This window comes from Cuculus canorus, chromosome 3 (genome assembly GCF_017976375.1).
Source record: "Cuculus canorus isolate bCucCan1 chromosome 3, bCucCan1.pri, whole genome shotgun sequence".
Classification (NCBI taxonomy): Eukaryota; Metazoa; Chordata; class Aves; order Cuculiformes; family Cuculidae; genus Cuculus; species Cuculus canorus.
The window spans coordinates 93,028,052-93,048,279 of record NC_071403.1 but is presented as its reverse complement, the minus strand read 5'-3'; the positions used below and the strand labels follow the sequence as shown (position 1 = coordinate 93,048,279).

The following is a 20,228-nucleotide window of genomic DNA, read 5'->3' as shown; positions in this document are numbered from 1 at the left end:
GAAACTTCAAAGTAGTAAAAAGTGAAGAATGGATCACAGAGTAGAATGGCTTTTTACAAGAGACCGATATGGGAAAGGACTCAAAATTCTTCTCACCGCAAGTGCAATTAATTAATGAAAGACACAAGGGCCATGGTAACTTCCACATACTACCAGATATAGCTTGAATTGTAGTAAGTTCAGAGACTAATGCTTGCTCATTAAGGCTAGCACGAAGCTATTGCATAGTTACAAGAAAATTTCTGGCTAGAAATACTTTTGGCAACCTGCTAACATCAGAATATGCTTATGTCAGTAAGTGCAGTTCCTCTTTGAACAAACATATGAGCAGCGGTCGTTACATTCTAGTTAACCCGTCTCTCCAAAGCTAGATGCACATGAACTACAGATCTTCCCCCACCTCTTCTTCACCGTCATCATAACTTTAATACAATGTTCTCATGTGTAACATGTCAGGACCTGGTAAGTTAACTGACTCTGCTTTTCTAGTGCCATTTCCATTGAACTTGGAGCCTTCTGTGTCGGTAGCTGGATCTCATTTCAATATTTGATTTCACCTCAGCTGTTAATACAGTTGATTGAAACTGATGGTGCACAACATGGCAGATGAAAACATCTTGGGGAGAAGGTTCAGAGCTATACCGTGAAATTTCCACTCATCTATAATACGTGCCTCAGGAGTTTGGGGTGGAAAATCCCTTGGACAGATCAACATAGCGTCAGAGAACTTTCTCTTTATAGAATATGCTTTCAAGTGAAAGGCAGGTTTTGTGTTCTTTTTCTCACATGGTACCAAATATTCCTGCCTACTACAGAATATTAAATTTGGAGACAGTGAATTAAAATAACATGAAAAGATGACTTAAAAGTTACAGTCAAGTAAGCATTTCATCTAAGTAGTTAAATACAGGAGCTTTCAGGATCTGCATTCTTTGGATTGTGTTTCCTGTGTTGGGATTCTTTCTCTACACGTATATGTGTGTGCAGCAATTAAGCATTGCACAATAAAAAAGACATGAGTTCATAAAGGTCTTGTATGATCCAGCTGATGCAGAAGGCAATTACTGCAGACTCACTTTTAAAAACTGCTTATTCTGTTATAAGGCTGGATAGAGCCTTGCCACTAGAACCCAGGTGCTCCCCTGTTATCCCTGTATTACATATATATAACCAGGACCAGGTCACCATGTGCCCCGCCAGAAACGTGCTGACTGGCTAAGGGGGCCTTGCAATTGAGGTAATTAATCCTATTCTAATGTAGGTTAAGCAGGTGTGAAGCCTCACTCATCCAGAGAGAAAGTAGAGGCATCCTTAGAATTATGGTATTTAACTGGTCTCAGCTGACTTTAGGAAACTAGACCATCCTGTGCTGCTGACCCAGTCATACAGGTGGAGACCTGTCTGCTCTAAATAGGGACTGAGCAACTGGCTCCTTTTCCTCTCCCCCGACCTGTCCTGGATTTACAATATCAACACATATAAGTGAAAAGCAGTTCTTTTCTTCTCCACTCAGAACAATATACCTATATTTGGTTTGGAGGATAAGTTAGACGAGTAAGTCACCTGTTTAGTTTAAAGTGGACTAAATGATTACTACAAGAGGGCTATGTTGCTTTAACTTTACTTCTTCATTCCCAGTATCTACTATGATCCTTTCACAGGCTGATTTAAATGACATGTAACATTTATGATCTTATTTCCAACAAAGCCTTTAGAAATTTTAAAACTGAAAAAAACACCTTTTTGTTTGGATGTTCTTTAAATTCTGAATCTGGCTGAAAAAAAGCCTTATTTTTCTAGAAGAGAGGAGTCCTGTAAATACAGAAGTGATATTTCATGAACATAAATGATAGGCTCAGTTCTGCAGCATTTGCCTCTTCTGCAAATTCTTCACCTAAACAATAATGTTAAGGTTTGTTTCAATCTTCGCACTGTGTTTCTGAGCAAGGCATCCTCCTGTCTTGTGACCACTCATTACTTGTTAGAAGCTGGCCATCCTTGAGGTATAAATTGTACACAGTTACGGAACATCAGGGAAAGGGCTATACCCTCAAACACTATTTAGGAAGTTTAAATTTTTTCATACAGTAGTCTCTCAACTGGCAATTTTTTGTTATGGTTGGCAGTTGAACTGAATTGGGGAGGGGTGTGTGTGTGGAATGACTAAAGAGATAACATGCCTGAAAATCTAATGTGCCCAGCTATCTCCTGGTCTACGGCACTCCAGATGTTGTCCCACTTGCAAAAGGCCATTACTGCTGAAGTCTCAGATTCAGCTTGCTTACAGAAAAAAAACCCAGAACAGTAAAATTAAAAAGGTTAAGATACATTTAGACTTCCTACCCTCTAATAATAAGATTAATTCCTTGTTCCAGAAAGAAAACTGTTACTGAGTCCTTTGCAATTTACGCAGACCTAATCTAGTAAACTTGCTTGTCACACAAGAAGTGGGTACAGAGGTGACTATTGTTGCCCTCCAAGTGGAAATACTTGCTTAAATTCTCCACATTGCTGCAGAGTCCTGAGGTGGTGAGTACACACAGCGGACAAAGAAACGCTCAGCTCTCAGTGTTATACTGACTACTGATGTGGGTTTATCCCTTCAGGGCCAGATCCTTAACCAACAGAGGCTGGCATAGTACATTTGACTTGTACACCCATGACAAGTGATCCTACCGAAGGCTCTTTGTCTGTCTCTATACATTAACTGGGCAAACTACCATATGTATTTCCTTTTACAAATTCTTGTTGTAATGACTGGTTGCTGAATGAGACCAAACCATTTCCTACGGTTTTATTTTGCATCTTCTCACACTCCTCTCAAAAAAAGGCCACAAGTGCTAACAGAATACATTATTTTTTTTTTTAAATTTTTTTCTCTCCTTTCTTCTATTCAGCATCACCTTCAAATACTTTTAAATATGCAACAGTGTATTTTTGGCTTCATAGCACTTCAGTTTGCATGTAAGGAAGCAAGGCGTCTAAGTCAGTCTACAAGTCGCCCAGGGTAATACAACACTCTTGATTTTGCTGGAAGAATAACAGGGAATGGCTGCTACATCTTTTTATATGCTTGCATTTAAGAATCAAATAGCCTTTATTGTTTACAGAAAGAAAATGAAAAGCACTGGCATTCATTACTGTTGATTTGCTCTCTTTTTATTAATCATTTCTTATTTTTAAAAGGCCACAGGAGTGAAAATCATAATGCAATTGTAGGAAGATATTTACCAATTTAGCACCTCATTATAAAACTACTCAGAAATCTCTTTGTCTCTCATTTAACATAATAATTATTAGTGGCAACAAAAGTGGATCCCACACTTGCACCATGATTAGCAAGTGGTGAATTTGGGATGAATGTATCGCATTTTGCTAAGTAAACATTATATCCCAAATCCTCAGTCTAAAAAACATCTATTTTTAAGAAAATAATTTCCACTCCTGTTTAAATGTGTGTTTCCAAATTAACCAGTGATAGTCTATAGAAAACTGCCTCTTTTATGCTTGAAGTCTCCAGCTGCCACACAATTTATATCTCTTTCCTCCTCTCTTTGTTTTTCAGCCATTTTCCCCGAATGTCAAAGTCAATTTAGTGCATTTCACTTTGCTGAATAAATCAGAGGCGAAATCCTTGCTAAAAGTGAAAATTTGATTTGCTAAAAGGAGCTTAGGGCAACTATTAATCAATATATCCAGAGTGTCAAAGCTAAGGCCATGATAGACATGCATTCATTTGGAGATTGGTTGAGGCAGATAAAGGGGGACACTGGGAAAAAAAAAAAAGTGCAACAGCCAGACAGTGTAGCTTGTATGTTGGGGGCATGGGTGGAGGGAGAGGACTGTTTCAGGAGAAAAGAAAACAGTCATTCGAAGGGAAGAGGCAAGTAGTTGTTTATGAATAAAAAGGTTAACTTAATAGAGACATGAAGTCACTGTTTAATTCTGATCTTGAGAGAAGGGGATTTTAATGAAGGACCTCATATTTTTTTAAAAAAGTAAAAGAAGAATTGAGCCAGGTTCTTTTGTTAGCTGTTAATTCCATGGCTTGGTTTGGTTTTGCTTTTGGTAGTGATTAGTCTTAAAAATGCTTTTTCAACAAACAGATAAGGATTTTGAAGTCAAAAGTAGCAAGAGTTCTAAATGTTTTTTTAAGAGATTTCCTGCACATTTATTTTATGTTCATGTATAATTTGCAGGTGATGAAGTGTTCATATGCCTGGGATTATACTCCTTTCTCCCCCCCTCATTTAATTTAATGCTAGTGAAAAACGCCAGAATTGTCTACCCTGGAAATGAAAGTGCTCTTTTTACCCCAGGACATCTATGTCTAGTAGTGCTAGGAACCTCCTCACCTCTCCATTGCTCTCTCTCTCAGTTCAGAACTTGAAGCAGTCTTTTCTGGTTACCAGACACACTAAAATATACGCATCTCTAGGTGCACACAAAGCCTACCCTTTCGTACTGAAATCACCTACAATTTTGCAACTGATGTCAGTAACAGTCTGCCATCATATCTCAGGTGGATAAATTAAATGATTTTAAAATAAGCAAACAGACTTTTCTGTAGCTGCCATTTACCACACTTCCAATTTCTGTTTCATTTTGAAAATGCTAAGAGACTACGGACATGCTTATTCATGCATTACCCTGGAAATCTCACCTTCTCCTTCTCCCTGCCTTGCAAAGTCACTTAAACCTTCTCTGTGGTATTACTTTCAGAAGAAAGAATGAAAAAAATTAAAAATGCCCCCATTCCTAGCACTTCAAATGATAGGATAGGCAAACTGCTGGCATTTTAGGCATATTGCTGTTCCATTCTGCTCAGAGAGGTTTGAAGCAACACGGTAATCTAAAGACAGACAGTATCAGGTGGTCCATCCATGCTAATGTTCAAAAATAAAACTGACAGTCAGTTGCCACTTTTCCATATTGTACAATTTACTAATGGATGTCAAGGAAGTCAGTAGTTTTGGAGAAACTTTTTGGCTGGAATCTCTAGCTGGAAGACCCAGGGAATGGTCTGCCTGAGGTAACTAAGGTATGCTATACAAGTTGTGAGTTCAAGAAGATTTCTTTCATAGAAACATCATGTCTCATTTCCGTAATTAGTGCACATTAACAGGAGTTAAAAGAAGAGCAGATAACAGCTTTTGATAAACAGAAGGCAATGAGAACTTGCAAAGTGTCCAAGATAGCACACCAATAAAGGGCAGAATGTCCTGATTCCTCAGGAGGCTCAAGTTAATATTACTACAAACCTCTTGGCATGAAACAGCTCATACTCCATTTCATGTTACATGAGCAGTAAACACCATTTATATGTCCACCTGCCTGTGGAATGGCAGGCACTCTGTGATAGGGGGGCTCTAAGATACCTGCAAGAGTCCTCACATGATCTGAAATAGTCCTGAATTCAGCCAGCAGCACAACAGAAGTCCTCAACCTTAGTAGAAACAACAAATTTTAGAGCAGCAACTACGATGGTACAGACATACAGGAAGAAATTTTTTTCCCTTGCAGAGCTGTGATTCTGTATTATCTGCCCTAATAACAATACAGACAAAGATGTGGGCATAAACAGGATGCTGCCTATAGCTACAACACATGTGATTATATACACTAGGTAGTTCCAACGCATGATTTCGGCCCGTCTTCGAAGTCCTACCAACATGAATACTACCCTGAAGTAACATTCAGACTTTTTTCCTCTCATTTAAACACACGCTGTATGTCCTACACTAAGATGTAGATACATGAACAACCAACTACGTTCATGAGAAAAGGTACATATATACCTAATTCATTATCAGCATGGATGTACCATATAGGTATGCCCTCATGCTTTATTGAACATCAGCTTTCCAAAACTGATTATGAACAACATTTTCTCTGTACTCTTGCCTACATGGGGTGGTATTTCTGAAACAGATGATGAGAAAAAGGGCATATTAGAAACGACAACTCCGCAGCAAAACATGTTCTTGTTCAGCATTAGAATGTCAACCTGCACCTCTGAGAGATGCGTGGGAAAGGAAAGCTTAAATACTGACGTCCACGAAGTGTTTGCCTTAAAAATAATGTTTCATGAAATATTAACATTATCACTGAAATATACAAAAAAATCCTTGGATTTGCTCCATCAAAATCATGCCCCCCCCCTTTTTAAATACTAGCAGCAGTGGCAGTATCAATATCTAACTATTCCTCTCCTTGAACACAGTTACTGCTAGCAAAACAGGGACACAACTGAAGACAAGCAGGCTTATTTTACTAAATAATGTAACTACGGTTTTTTTGATGTATTAGTTTGATTCACTGTTTCCAAACAAATTTTTCATTTTAAGTAAAAAAAGTTGATTTCTATGGTCTGGTTGATGTTTTTTCATGCATGCAAATTTTTTAGAGAACATTTTGTCTTTAGCTTTCTGTTATGCACATTTTTAAGAGCTTAATGTTTCCTGTCTCCACTTAATATGAAAGAACATTGCACAGTTTTGCTGAATGTCAATGAGATAGTTACATTACAGAAGTCGTGCCTAAATGACTCTGATACTGCAAATAGGTATAAGCAGAATTCCACTTGATGCTGGAAAAAACTTTAATTAATAGAATGCATCCAATATAAAATGTAATCTCCCCAAAACACAATGCAAAGTGTAGGAAACTCAACCAGTAAATATTGAATTAAGCAGTGCTCTTTTATTTAAAATACAAATAAAATAAAATAAAATAAAATAAAATAAAATAAAATAAAATAAAATAAAATAAAATAAAATCTTGCAGAGAAAATAAAGTCTTACAGAGGCTTCATAAATATATTTACAATTTATTTAGGTCATTTAATAGGCGGTTTGTCTCTTCAGGCAGGAGACGCAGCACTGGCCTCTCCCTAAGCACCTTCAGTATTTTACTAACGAAGTTACAGTACATCGGAATATTTTAATCTGACACAAAGAACAACAATAGATCTGACTGCTGGGCTGATAATCTTCTTATCACACCCTGTGAAACCTAGCTCTAATATTTGACTGAGCCTCCATTACTCGGCAACACATTCTAAAAAGGCCAACAATGGAGAGAGAATGAAGTGGAGTGTGGAAGTACCTCCATATCTACATAAAAGAGATTAGAGGCGACAGCGTTCCATTTTACAGCTCAATCATATTGTGTTAGCATGCGCTTATCCGAGCGCGGATGAAATTGAAAGAGAAATAAAAAAGAGTCAGGCAGATAGGAACCAGAAAAGCGAGGCATGAGCAATTTCCAAGGATATAAAAGGATGCTAATGGCGGGGCCCTGTCATTCTTAAAAAGGGCTATTAGGGCACCATCATCTGTTCTTGTGCCCTTACGCTCCTCTAACTAAAGTCAAGCATTTCCTAATGCCATTGTGATCTTTCTCTTCTTCAGATAAGGCATGGTCATGTTTCATAACAACACACTTTCCATTTATTTGATTTATAAATGCAAGGAGACTAATTCTATTTACTGATAAAGGCTTTCCACATATATATTTTTCTTTCAATATTCCCTTTTGTAGATGGCATAGACTTCTTGTTCAATAAAAGCAACTATTGAAATGTTTCCAATAGTACAAAAATACTAATGATTTTATGAAAGCATTTGAACTTTGTATAATTTTAAAATATTTTTTAGTCTATAACTGCAATGGGAAATGGTTGGCCAGGGCAGAATGCATATTGCATTGTTACCTTTTTACAGATAATCTCATTAAAAGAATTTCGGTTAGAATTGCAAAAACATTATTTTGGTTTCTTTCACAAAGGCAAATTCTGCTTTGATTTGCAATACTTTACAGCAGAGGTCTTTATTAGTTATTACGCACCTGATATATAAGGGTCTTTTAATTATACTGAACCTTAAGAAATCACTATAAGAAAGAAAGATGTGCTGATTGCTGCTTTGCTGTGCTAGGCACAAATTCACTTGTGGTATAAATAATCGATTTGAAGAGATTCACACCAAGGATTTACTTAGTCTGCTAAGCTACATTGAACTTTTATGCAATTTGCACCCTTTTCCTAACTCATCTTTTTTACAATTCTGTTATGTTTCTGCCTACAGTAACATTTGTTAGCTTAGTAAACAGTTGGCTAGTACCAATCCAAGCTCTTCTGCAAGTTGCTTCGTGCCAGACATTAGCTGAGTGTAGAGTGTCCAAGTACAGCAGTACTCTATCACTCAAAACTAAGCTACAAAAGCTCATCACATTTGCTCTTTAGCATGTCAAGCTCTTCTTGCGTTTTGATTTTTGTGATCAAATGCCTGACAACAAGCACATATTTTATCACTGCCCTCTGTTACCAGGAGGCCTATAAAAAGACTGTCTTTATTTTCTGGTTTTTTTTCCTTCTCATTCCTAAGCAGAGTCAGGCGAGTAAACTTAGCTAGTGTAACTCTGACATGGCAGGTGTAGTTTTGAGCTTACCTGGTAATAAAAGTGTGCCTCATGGCAGAAATGTACCTCAACTGGCTCAGATCACAGACTTGAAATTTTCAAGGAGAGTTTACAGCATCCAATACCTTTTATATGCTAACCAAAGCCATAATTTTAAAAGACTGCTCAGTCTTATCCCACTGCTCTTCCCATTTCTTCAGCCAAATCAAACCTACGCAGTGTATTTGCAAATCAAACTGACAAAAGTTGCCCTGCAACTATTATGGAGCATGACTGAGAGCTACTCTGTTTCAGTTAAGTGATGTAGGTATCTTCCAAAGATGAAACTCAAACTCACCTATTTAACTTATTTTGACTTAATTGAGGGTGCTTTATAAGCAAAGAGTGTAAGACAAAGTAGCTAGTATAACACAGAGTGATGTTTAAATTAGTTTACAATTTGCTTGGGCTCATCTAGAACTGCTCTGAACAAAGCCATTCAGAAATGTCAGCTGTGTTCCTAACCACTGTAACAAATTGTTGCCTGAACGCTGCACACCTAATGACTTCAAATTAGCTTCACTGCGATATTGCCTGACAGTTCGTTACGACTGTTAGCAACATAGCTGGCGTATCATGACCAATAAATTGGTTTCAGTGTGGGCTGGGAAAGGGACTTCCATCAATTTGATTAAAGAAATTACTGTAGCATTCAAAGCATAAAGACAAACTAGTTTAAGGAGACAGAAATAAGTTAACTGTACCAGAAAAACATTGCTTGTGATACAAAAGCTTGTTTATACACCATTTGTGGCACAGAGAATGATGAACTTACAACTGTGTCACATACTGACTAGTTTAGAGTCTGTAGTTTGTTGTCTCTCACCTGAAGTAAAAAAATGCTCCATAAATGTACAAATTATTTTATCATATTATTCATTGTTAACGTTTCTATTTATTAAAGATGACCGAGAAGCCTGTATCAGAAGAACTGGGGCCTTGTGCTGGTTAGGGAAAAAAAACCCAGGTAGACTATTTCTTGATGATTTCTTCTGATACTAGAAATAAAACATATTTAACTTTGATAAACAAACGAGTGGATATTTTATTCTACTCTTAAGGTATTTCTAAGTCACATCTCAAATGAGGATGATGTATTACCCAGAAGAATTAAAGGTTACCCGTTCTTAAGCTCAGTAAGGCTGCAGTATCAAAATTAGAAAACTAACAAGCTGATGAAAACACACCAACATGCTCACTCATCTGCTGGACTAGGGAAATACCTTAAGAAACAAGGAAAAAGGATGACCTTTTTTGTGTGACTTTACCGTTTGCGAAAGGTGACAAGACTGAGAACCCTGGCGACTGTAAGCTTGTCTGCTAGCTCACAGAGCAAGCACAAATACCTCGGCTTTGGGGGAAAATAAAGTATACTTGAAATGTTAGCTGAAGAAATTGCTAATCTTCTTGGAACCTGGTTTTGATGAACCCCACTTTTCTTGTTAACAAAAGTGTCAATCAGCTTTTATAATATCAACATATTTATGTGATGCAAACTGCAGTCTATTTCATGCAAGCCAAGGAACAACTAAGCTGTAAGAAAAGACCTTTTGGTACAATTCAGTTCTTTCTACCGAACTGCTGGTACAATTCAGTTCTTACATTAGTTCATTGAATGAGGAGAACAATTCCTCTGTGCCATGCCAAAATATAACTGAAGTTTTGCTTCTCCTGTGGTCAGTATAAGTGCTGCATTTATGTATTAAAGGAACCCGATAGATTCAACTATTGCTGAATCAGATGAGTACACAGGAGAGGACTTACACTAACTTTTATAGGGGGCTAACGCTCTGGATAGTAATGCAATCTTAATAAAAGAAATAAATGAAAAAATCATTGAGCAGGATGTAAAACTTATTAACATAGCAACATTCATAGCAACAATAAAACTATTTCCAAGTAAGATATATTATCATCTAGCCCATGTCCTATGTGAATAACCTGGAGGCTTAAGAAAACTATATGTACTGTAGCGAAAGAACAAATATTATTTACTAGAAGAGAATAACCCATGAGATGATTTCTGTATGTCATCTATTTGCAATAAATACTGTATGTACCTGGAATATGCTTAGCCCATCCAATGATCACCACCAGTTCTCTGTCTGCCAGGTCACAAAGAGTGGTAAGTGCTTTGATGTCACTGTCTGGAACAGTGGGGTCAGGCATAGCATAGATCTTCTCCGGTTCAGCCACCAGCAAATGGGAGACAATCTTGTTATCTGTAAAAATGGTTCAGAACAGTACAAGATCACCAGTAGCATTAAACGCCTTTTCAAACAGATGGCTTGTATTTCAAAGTGTACACCAATTTGTCTTAAGATGCTGACCTAATTAAACCTTATTGTAACTTCACTGACTTCTACAAACAACACAGCACATTCTGATCCATTAGCGATGTTTATCAAGCTAGACATGTATGCTCTCAAGACAGTAAATTTAATGGAATATAGAAACATATGATCATCTCCTAATATTGGAATATAAACTTGTAAAAAAATATTCGTGCATTATAATGTATTTTGGACTATAAAAATAGGAAGTTATGCCTTCGTCTAATAACCTGCAATCCCCCTCCCCGTCCCCGTATTTTTTGAGTAAATACCATAAGCAATTAGTCAGTCACTGAAATCTGTAACTTCTGTTAGTGATTCCAACTACCATTCTTTATTTTAGATGTGTGTCACCGTTAAACTGTTGCAACAAAAATGATCTCTGGACTTTTTCAGTGCTCATTATCCCATATATCTTACAGATATGGGTATCTTGCCTGTTGAAATGTTAAGAATGAAGTTGTACTTGAGGTCTGTGCTGTGAGAAAAGCAGGGTGCAGTATCATATTTGCTTTTCAGTGAAACACACAAATTTAGAATCATGTATAAAATTAACTTCTTTAAGTACAAAAATAGACTAATGACCTCCTTTCATTTCCAGCCAGTAACAGCTATTAAAATCAACGAGAATAAAGAGAGTAAAGTAAGAAAGGTATCAACAGATGCAGACTCTACCTCAGAAAACTGGTTTTGTGCAAAGAATGATACCTTATCATATTCACACACTGGATATTTCTATCTATATAGCGTTTTCATTCACGTGTTTAATATTTACTTTTTCATCCATATGACTTGTGAAATCTAATTGGAATAACCACTTAAGTTATAAGGAAAAGTGACGAGAAAAAAACAGAATAGAAGAGCCTGGAAGATTTACAATACAATGTTGCTATTCTATATTCTGTAAGTAGGATAAACATAAAATATGTATTACATCCATGTGGAGGCACAATGGAAATATCTCTACATAGGATCTTGATTCGTTACTCTGAGAAGGCAGAGCTGAAAAATGGGAAAAGGACTAATTCATTAGGCCTCCTAATAGTGGATACATAACTATACTTCCCAATATATTTACATTTTACCTTTCATGCTAGGTACATCTTGTGACCTCAAACGCCTCACCAGAATTTAAAAGCCAAATGACACATTTTAGTGGATTTACAGAAATCTGTTCCCTTTGTTAGGATAAAGCGTTATGGGGCTTGACATAAACAGGATTCCACTGGAAGAAGATATGAGGCATTTCCTGACTTTAGAGAAAGTTGCCAGAATTAGTATAATTTTCCCCTTCTGCATGTAAGTCACAGGATGGACCACACTGCTCTCCTGGGGGGAGCTGCAATGGATGCCGATGATGATGTGACTTGCCCAGGATGCTAGAACACCTTCCTACATGACAGATTTCCACGAAATTCAGATTTCTGATACTTTACTGTTCTTTTGTGACACAGACTCCTCAATTCTGATCTACTGCCTCTACAACTTTTGTCTTATTCGAAATTTGCATGTCAGAAGTTGTGATATATGTTAGCCCTTCATAAAATAAGAGCCAACTGGAAACCATCACATCAAGTGTGTTTTATTACAAGGAGGTATATTCATGCTTTATATGAACTATAGGAACTATGCCAAGTGAGTAATTCTTGATCTCAATATTCTACTGATTATCAAACTGATTAATGACAAATTCTATTCTTATTTGAAGATGACAGATGGTTGTTTTAACTTATATTGGCAAACAGCCCTTGCACACATTCTTTTTTATTTTTTAAACAGTCTTTCATATCTTGTTTGATTTCACACATAAAACATAATCTCTTTAAGTGAGAAAAGAGAGCATTTCTTCTTCCCAAATTCCAATATTTTTACATGTATTGAAAAGTAGGATAAACAAATTAGTTTAACATCAAAACATAAGCAATGGAGAACTTCAATGTTGTGGGGTTTTAACCAGCAATAAACAAATTAAGAGACACTGATACCTCTGAGTTCTGGGGTTTTGCCCTGCAAACAGAGGAAACAGCCAAAGAACCTCTTTAATTTTTTAATTAGGTTCCTCACCAATGGTTTTTTGAACACGATTCAGGAATATTGTATATTTTGACTCAAAAATCAGCAAAATCTCAAATACTTTCTACTTCTGCAACAAGATCTACAAGCAGATCATTAGATTCCACGCTGAAGCTGGAAAACATGATGAAGACCAGAAGTCAGAAGTAGGTGTAGGAAATATCCTCCAAACACTTGTTCTTTCCCTATAGGGGGAAAAAGCTACACATATTGGAGTGCGCATTAGTATAGACGATAGGAAAATGTTGAATGCATTCAGAAAGCTCCATCACTGAGGAAATTGAATAGCCATGAGCACTGTTTCTAGGTAAATCTTATTTAATGTTTCCCTAATTAGAATCAATAGAACCCAATTTTCATTCCTGAGCCTTTTTTATGCACAAACTATCAGTCAGGGTCCAGAAAATCTCCCAGGCTACTTCCACACAAAACCTATCCAACTGTTTGAAGTCTTGACGCTTAACTGGCAGGGGCTGAAATAAAGCCCCTGAAAATTAAGTTTTATAAATGTTTGTTACAAAAATGTTTGTAATTAGACAAACTAAGGAAAAGGAAGAGAGGTGCTTAGATAATAAGTAATGATTTACAAGGAGGTCACTTTATCTCAGACAAATGGAGCTTACAGAAATTGGCGTAGTTATCGTCTTAAAGGTAATATAATGCACTACTTTGCAGTAATCTTGGGTTTACACAGAGGTTCTTGTGTTTCAGTACAACTGTGTTAATCTCTTCATATTAAGGGGCTTGCTTTTGGGTTGGATATTTTGGGGCTTTTTTTCCTGCTTGGTTTTGGCTTTTTTCGGTATGCTAGGCTACCAGCATTTCTACTCAGTGACAGTATCAAGTAAATGAAAAACTGACAATCTGTGCATCCAGGAAAACTAAACCTCTAATGAAATTAAGCATTAGAGTTTATTAAATTTTATTGTATTATCAGAAAGTTTTTATTATAATGTGCAAAATCTGCTTAGTGTAGCCCTAGATTGTATTTACAGAACAGTAGGACAGCTTATGGAGGCTGAGTAGAAGATGCCAGATTGGACAATTGAAGGAATATAATCAGCATAATGTTTTTTGGAAAGGCAAAAGGAAACTATGCCATATGTTCACTTAAGCCTTAATTTTATGTAAAACTGGCTGTTTTTTCTTTGACACAGCTAAAATGCCCTTTCACTTACAGTTCAAAGACTGTTTATTTGCTCTCCAGATCCCCATATGCTCAAACGTATTGTACACAGCACTGTCCCCTACTGGGGAACATGAATGGAAACAAACCCCATTTTCCATACAGCCAGGTGTTTTCAAGACCCTAAACCCAACACGTGTTGCCAGAAGAAAAGGGGCAGAGGCAAATGGGAGACAAGGAGAAGTCTCCCTTCCTTATTTTTCTGGCTTGTTTCTCTATTTTGGGAGCAAATTAACCTTCTTGGCAGCAGCAACCAGATGTGTGTATTCTACTTTGAATTTGGAAGAGTTTACAATACTTGATACAGCATGTGTGCCTTTGCAGGGTAATACACTAGTCTCCTGCACTACAGCTATAATGCTATTAAATTTACTTCATGGAATTAGTACAGTCGCTGCTTGAGTTTATATAAGCTGCAAAGCAAAACCCCTAACTATTTTTAGTTAATCGCAAAGAGGATGGAACTTGTATTTTAGCAATGAGATGATCATCTCTCTCTTTTAATTTCAGCCTGGCGAGATACAATCAAGGACGTTATTAAAACATAACAAAACAAAGCAAAAAAATCCATGAGGGTACTAGAGCCTAAACTACCAATTTATGCTTGTTATTAGTGTGAAATATTGTTGTTTTAATCTAATGCTAGCTAGTGCATTAATCTATAGGTATAAATTAATGAGGCTCTTAACGTATTTTCATTGGGAGGTTGAGCAGTCAAACTCATTTAGTTAGTGAGAACTACAAAAATCACTTTCTTGTGAAATCTGAAACTAGAAGCTTCAATGAACTAATGATCACAGTATGAACCATTTTATGTACCACTGAAAATAAAGATAACCTGTAATTGTAAAATTTGCACTGCATAAACCATGCTTTTATACACTTCCCCTGTAAAAATACTCTTTGTTCAAGTCCTCTTGAGAAAGATGAGCATATTAAAAAAAAAATGTTACCAGCTAAATGGATATAGTATTCACGGTAATATCTTCTGACCAAACACTTGTCCCAGTCAGGAGCTTAGTAATCAGCACTAGGAGTCAATACCTTGTATTCAAAGAGAAATTCTGTATATCTGGTGTACTCACATGGCTTTTTTGCTGGCTGAACTAGCTGAGGGTTCAGGTATGGGCTATTCTCCGCATCTATTCTGCGCTTGTACTTCTGGCGACCTCCACGTACTCTGTCTAGGCGGACACCTACATTGGGAAAAATAAGCAAACATGTAATTAAATGTATTATGAGGATGGCTTTCGGGTAATAATCTCCTATCTCCTGCCTTCCAATATTTATTTAAAATGCATGTTTATTGGAAAAGATCAACTTTAGAAAGCAAGGGAAAGCAACACTACAAATATTTGCAAGCTGTTAAGATTTTCACACATGTAAGACCAAGCATAAAACATAATTTCCTATTCATTTAAAAGCATTTGTTCATTTTTACATATTATCAAAACCAGTTAACAAGTCCAGCTTCCATTTGAAAGAGTCTGATCTTAAGATATCTTTGCCAGAAGCAAAAGTTCAAAGCTGTAATAAACACCGTGGATATACAAGGCTAACATTATGAGTAGAGAGGCAGAGAGAATGAGAACTTTAGAAACGAGTGCTGTGTACAGTTTAGATAGTCAAAAACAATGCTTTTCATTAACATGGATAAACCTGCCCAGAAGACACAAGGTCTTAGCAAGAAAAGAACATATATGTGGCTTGAAGACCTGAAATGGTTCATAAGGGTTTGAAAGAGATTGTATGGCTGTTCATTTAAGATTTCACCAATGATGAATTAACATTTGTGTTCCACCTCCACATGGCTCATTGCTTCAATAAAGCATTCAGCTACCTGTTTGTATGGATATATAAGAGGTTACCTTCCTGAGACAAGCTATAGCCGCTCTCATAGACAAAATGAAAGGAAGGAGGGATGGGGGGAGATGATGGTAGGTACTATAAAACAATGAAGTAGTTTTATTTCCTTCTGAGTCACCCAGGCAGATTTCCAGACAACCAGGATGAATGTCAGTATAAGCAAGTAGTAACGTAACGCTGAAGCTGAAAAACTCAGCACATATGCAGGGCAACAGGACAAGTAATACCAAGTGTAAAATTTGTCCCTAATGACATAGATTTAACCGGACAAGAATGCAAGGATGCATTACGTATCAATGATCCCTGTGAGCAACGTAATAAAGTGCAGCTTAGTTTCTCACTTTTCTTTTCCTTGTCTATTTTAGCTCTCCTCCTTCTATTTATCTTTCCTATTGCCATTACGGTGCCCAACTTTACTGCCTCCCTTCTCCCCAAATTCCTCCTCGCAGGAAATCTCTCTAGAACTTGCATCTGGACAGTAGAGAGGCCACCATCAAAGAAGTGACAATCTACACGCATAGCAAGAATAAGCACAGATTTTACATGTTGCCCATGAACCAGCACTGCTAGCACAGTCTAGTTACCAGGAAATATCAGTCAGTCCTCTTTCATCCTCAAAAACCAAAGACTGACTGGGTTTTGGTGAAGAAAAGCCATTTTGCCAACTAGCCAGAAATCCCAAGTCCAACTCTTGTTGGTTTGTTTGTTTCTTCTTTTGTATTTCTTGCCTTTTTTTTTTCTTTCCTTTACCTGTTCTACCTCCTACTCTCCAAGCTGTCATGAAACTAACCCACCAGAACACTCACTAGTTGACCCAAGGAAGACAGCAGTTTACAGATCCAGTTCTGTGTTCCTTTAACAGCAGGGAAGGCTTTGTGTGCATGGGGTTCTTATTGTCCCAAATGACTGCTGGTATCTATAAAGGTTAGTAACACCAGAAATACTTGCCTTAAGGACACAATCAATGTTTGTAACTGTAATGCAGTGAATTGTATACAGTAGTTCTCAATAGTTTTTGCTCACCAGGAAAGTGAGTAATGATATTTCACTAATAATTATAATATTTAAATATTTCACTATTTAAGAGTCCAATATCATTCAGCTTACTGCAGAAAACCACATATTTCACTCCCTCAAACTCAAGGAGTACATTTCTTTATGTATGTTACCAATTATATTTTTGTGACTCACACTATATGAATAATAAAAACAATCATCCATGTACCCAAACAGGTCAGTGGATAATTCTGAATGAAAAATTATTTATGCTATTTACCTATATCACTATAAAACTTGTGACTGGTTTGTGGTCTAAGTTATTTGATAAAATTAACGGTGATTTAATCAACTAAAACATGCTTATTTTCTGTTTGTTTTTAAAGGTATGCTTAGAAATCCATGAACTACAAGATTGCTTTAAAAACTGATAGTCCAAATCTTTTCAGACCTAATGATAATTCAGTGTTCTTCACCCTTGAATCAGGAGTTTGAGCTACACCTGAAGCAAACAGCATCTAGAATAATACACTGCCATAAAAACAAATAGCAAATGACCAAAGTTCAACAGTTGAATATTCAGAAACAGGCAGAGGATTAGAACAAGTCACATGTGATATTGGTGGGATTATGAGAAAGACAGCCCAGCATCTTAAGAAAAATATATAGAAAATGATTTCTGCATAATTCAGATACCATCCTTCTTTCTGCTTGGGAGCAGATTTCATAGTGATAAAAGATGGATAGTATCAGACAGAAGTATGTTTAATCAAAAAGTAATGGAACTGAAGCTTAAATTAAAATAATATAAATCTACCAAGATGAAGAATTTTTTTACCTCCTTTGCATTTGCTGAGATACGCACTCAAGCCATTCACATACTCAATGGACGGAAATACAGACAAATGTCACAATACCAAAATTATACATAGATGCATGCACTCACCTATTATACACAGCTATACCTGTAAATATAGCTACTTTCTTTTTTCAAAAAGAAAAACATTATAATTCTAAATAACTGGGGACTAACAGTATTGCATATTTTGTTACCTAAATTTATCTGCTCTCAAGACAATGACAGTTGATGTCTTCTTTATCAGAATAATACAGAGAAAAGGCAAAACAACTTTGTCAACAAAGATCTTTATTCGATATGTACTAAATATAACACATTTAGTAATACATATAATAGTAGACCTCATTTTTTGAGATATGTGACTCAGTAACGATCCATTTTCTACACGTCTTTAAGATTCCCAGCATTGCCTTATATTTTACAGCAAGATCAGTAAGAATGGATACCCACATAACAGCACCTTGCTGAGCTTTAGAGGAACATCAGGCAAAAAAAAGGAGATATATAGTAAAACTGGAAACAGAAAAAAGAATTTTAATGGCAGGTACTGATGTAGTCCTCCTTTTAGTCCACACTTTTGATAGAGTGTTCCCGTGCACTTGAACATACTGTGCTTATTTGCAAGATTGCTGGGTAAGCTTGGGTGAATATTTTAAACGCTGGGGTTTGCTTTTATTCACATAGAACTGGAAAACAAGTTGATTTTTTCCACCATGAACAAGTTCATGTATTTGGATATAAGAATGCACGGTCATCTAGTTACCCTTCAGATCTAAATTCGGGGATCTCAGTAGTTTGGCAGTAGAGAAGTGTGAGGCCAGCACATTAATCCTACAGTCTGAAAGATTTGTAGTGGGAAAAATACTTCCACTTTAAACTACAAAAGACCTCTCTAAATACAGCTGAAACACGCAGGACATAACGCAGCATGAAGAAAAAGGATATCTTTTCTCTAGATATCCATATTTGTCTTACATGTTGAATTATAAGGGTGTCAGAGAACTTCTGAAATCAACTTACAAAATTTTTGGATAATACCATGTGCAGGTAAAAACTCCACTAGATGTGTAAAATAGGTGTCCATTAGGCAGGTAATGTTTTGAAAACAGTCTTAAGTCATCAAAGAAGATAAAAGCTATGACTCATACTGAAGATTTCCTGATCTACAGCTGAATTAACAATTAGCAGGGGAACGCTTTAATATTTTGTCCTCTGATAGCTATGTGCACTATTAAATACACTGTTTATTGTAGTATATGAAGTCTAAAAATTACCCTCCTTCTTTACATTCAGTCAGTACCAAAAAGTATTTTTTAACATACAATAAAATTGGCTGTCCTCAAGAGGTGCCTATAAAACAATTTAGCTCAGGAAACTGCCCATATAATAAAGTGAAAGACAAAACAGTGTTTATTACTTTAATATCCAATTTACTCTGTGACTATGAATAAGTTGCTTAATTTATCTGCTTCTCTGACAAAGATTTGCAACAGTTCATTATTAAAAGAAAAGTAGTATTGGGCCAATTAAAATATGTAGTCAATTTCTCCAGGTTGAAAAACTAAAAGAAAAAAACACTGCTTTTGTAAAACGAGTGTTTCAAAACAATGTTTCACTTTAGATTTTGCTCATGTTTAATAATTAAAAATGTTTTTGGGCAACCAAATGCAAGTAACGTTTTGGAAACCCCATTTTTTTCCTGGGAGGAGGGGATGAGAAGGCTGGATTTTGGCAAAGGAACTGAAAATAATTTCTCTTTGGTTAAAACCCAGAGGTTTTTTTTTCCCCAGTTTGACAAAAGAACTGATAAACGTGTTACTTGCACAGCTCAGTACTCAACCTCTCTTGAAAGGAACATTAACTTTGCATGAACTAATCATCTATGTGCTAAATTTTTGTGCACTGCCATTTATGTATTAAAATGTAAAAGAATATGCATAAAATCCACTTATTTTTCCTATGCAAATGAGACTTTGTGTAAATAAATTCCATTATTTCTTAGTGCAAGTGATTTCCATTGAAGAATGCTCCATAAACAAAGACGTTCAGATCAAGAAAATATGGCATAAAATGTTTAAGCAGACTACTGTTGCTTTACATTTTTAACAGTTCCATATGAAGCTAAGCATCCTAATCTATGACACTCACAAATACAAATTAGGTCACATGCAACAGGTGACAAGTTTTAATTGAATGTCTTCTGTCTGCAATTCTGACAAAAGGTGAATGAAAATAAATGAGTCTGGCAAGACAGCCCTGAGCTTTACAATACCCAATATCTCATTATTTTTAAACAGCTATCTATAAACTGATGCTGACAAGCCTTGAACCTTTTATTTCTGTTCAAGAAGAGGTGAATGTGCAGAAAGAAAGGGAAAAAAAAGAAGAAAAACAAGACAGCTACTCTGTTGCATTAAACATGTAATACCCATTATTACCTCTCAAATAATACAAA

The 20,228-nt window shown here is 36.3% G+C and overlaps 1 protein-coding gene across 15 annotated transcripts in view; it reads right to left on the bottom strand.

The window, feature by feature from the left end:
• Positions 1-20,228, bottom strand: part of ESRRG (estrogen related receptor gamma) — a 400,770-nt gene that overhangs the window by 38,887 nt on the left and 341,655 nt on the right. For all 15 annotated transcript variants that reach the window (XM_054061956.1, XM_054061966.1, XM_054061959.1 and 12 more), the window contains 2 exons: positions 15,138-15,248; positions 10,521-10,682 (listed from right to left, as the gene is read on the bottom strand). In XM_054061956.1, the coding sequence (XP_053917931.1) occupies positions 10,521-10,682; positions 15,138-15,248 (273 nt within the window). The remainder of the gene's footprint in view (positions 1-10,520; positions 10,683-15,137; positions 15,249-20,228) is intronic.